General features: G+C 46.5%; 1 protein-coding gene across 1 annotated transcript; it reads right to left on the minus strand.

The window, feature by feature from the left end:
- Positions 1-8: 8 nt before the first annotated feature.
- LOC111382052 lies at positions 9-1,406 on the minus strand. The gene has a single exon (XM_023005911.1). It carries the CDS (start codon positions 1,263-1,265, stop codon positions 9-11), a length of 1,257 nt encoding a protein of 418 aa, XP_022861679.1. The 5' UTR covers positions 1,266-1,406.
- Between the last annotated feature and the right edge of the window lie 242 nt (positions 1,407-1,648).

A 1,648-nucleotide genomic window follows, 5' to 3' on the forward strand; every position in this document is an offset into this window, starting at 1 on the left:
CTCAAATCTCAATCTTTGAGGATGACGTCTCTCGCTATTCTCATCAACGGCTGAGCAGAACTGGGAGCGAATTTCCGAGCAAACAAGAATGGATCATGCCTTTTCATCAGAGAAGAATTTGAGCCGTTGGATTTATCATCACCGTACCTAGGCGTGTGCTCGCGAAGGGCCATAATCAACTCTGGGCCCACTTCGTTATTCTTGTACGTCCGAGGGTGGCCCCCATGGCTGCCTTTCCAGTCAACGTGCGTGAGGGTGCAGGGTATAATACCTCGCGAGTCCACCATGTCCAACAGCGTAGGGAAATAATGCTCTTCAGGGTAACACGTGGCGGCTTCTAGGCAAGGTAGCTTGAACTTCGACCACAACCTCGGGTCACGCACGGATATACTGGCATGCTTACGCTTTATTACCCAAAATTGGGACCCAATTCGGAAATCCTCAAACCTCACTTCAGGAATCATAACACTTTCCCCACGCGCAGCCCATCTGTCGTACGCGCCGGGCTCATTTTTGAGTATTTCGATAAAGCTCTTCCTTGACTTAATTAAAGTTCTATACGTGAAATTGAAGGAATGTAAGGGAATGCAAGCTGGAGAAAGCAGGGCAAACATGTAATTTGACTTATCATGGAGAAGCGCATGGGCGAGGAGTCGACGGGTAGCTGAGATGAGTGTTGGGGAGTGGCGGCGCGTGGGCTTAGATTGAATAACTCGGTGGTGGAAAACGCCACTGAACGATGGCGTGTAGTTGAAACTTGGGTCTGCGTGCACGTAAATGTTGTACAGATTCTTAGGGGTGTTGTTGAAGTAGAGTTCCCAGAGGGGTGCAAAAGGAAGAGGGGTGTTAGTCAAGAACATAAATGCTATTTTCTTGATTGGCTTCTTCGGGTTCGGGTTGACCCGTGAAGCGAGTTGGAACAGTAAATAATCAGCATCTTCATCGCTTTCACTATTATTTACATGCAAAGGTGGTTGCCCAGATAGTGGTCCTGGTGGTGGTGAAACGGTGGTCGCTTTGGTGGCGATGTTCTTGATTTGGGGTTTTTGTGGGGTTTTGGTTTTTCTTGGGAAACTGGGTAATGGATTTCTTGTGGTTAAGTTCTCAGCGAAAGGGTAATTAGTGGTGGTGGGGAAGAGAGAAGTGGTAGCGCCACTAGTCGGGACAGTGTTGGTGGTGGTAGGAGTGTTCAAAGTGAAGACTATGGCGAGAGGTATACAAAAAAGAAGAGCACAAAGGAGCGATATCGGCGTAGGTGACAGCATGATGTTTTCTGGTCAGCACTCAGCCGCAAAGTGGTGGCGTTGGGCGGAGGCGAGGGGAGGGGAGTGGAAGTTGGGTGTTGGAGGAACCGGGAAGGGTCTTATTGATGAATCAAAAATTGAATCTTGAAAGTAATTAACTAATTTATGAATGAATATCTAAGTATAGTGAAAATGAGCATCCTGACTCAGGAGCAAACCTAAATTAATACTCATATTATATATTAATTGTCCATCCAGTCACACAGCATATCTTGGAAACTTTTTTGCACACAAGAGGAGGAATGAAAGCGTGAAAATGAGTGGCATTTGGGGGAGTATGGTCAAAATATACGTGATTAGTTGTTAAGCTATTAAAGTTCACGTTATTTTTTTGGGGGGTGGGC

This window comes from Olea europaea, unplaced genomic scaffold (genome assembly GCF_002742605.1).
Source record: "Olea europaea var. sylvestris unplaced genomic scaffold, O_europaea_v1 scaffold24227, whole genome shotgun sequence".
NCBI lineage: Eukaryota > Viridiplantae > Streptophyta > Magnoliopsida > Lamiales > Oleaceae > Olea > Olea europaea.

What these genes read in the sequence shown, in the direction of transcription:
- LOC111382052 (XM_023005911.1), bottom strand. Translation starts at nt 1,265, where the DNA reads ATGCTGTCACCTACGCCGATATCGCTCCTTTGTGCTCTTCTTTTTTGT.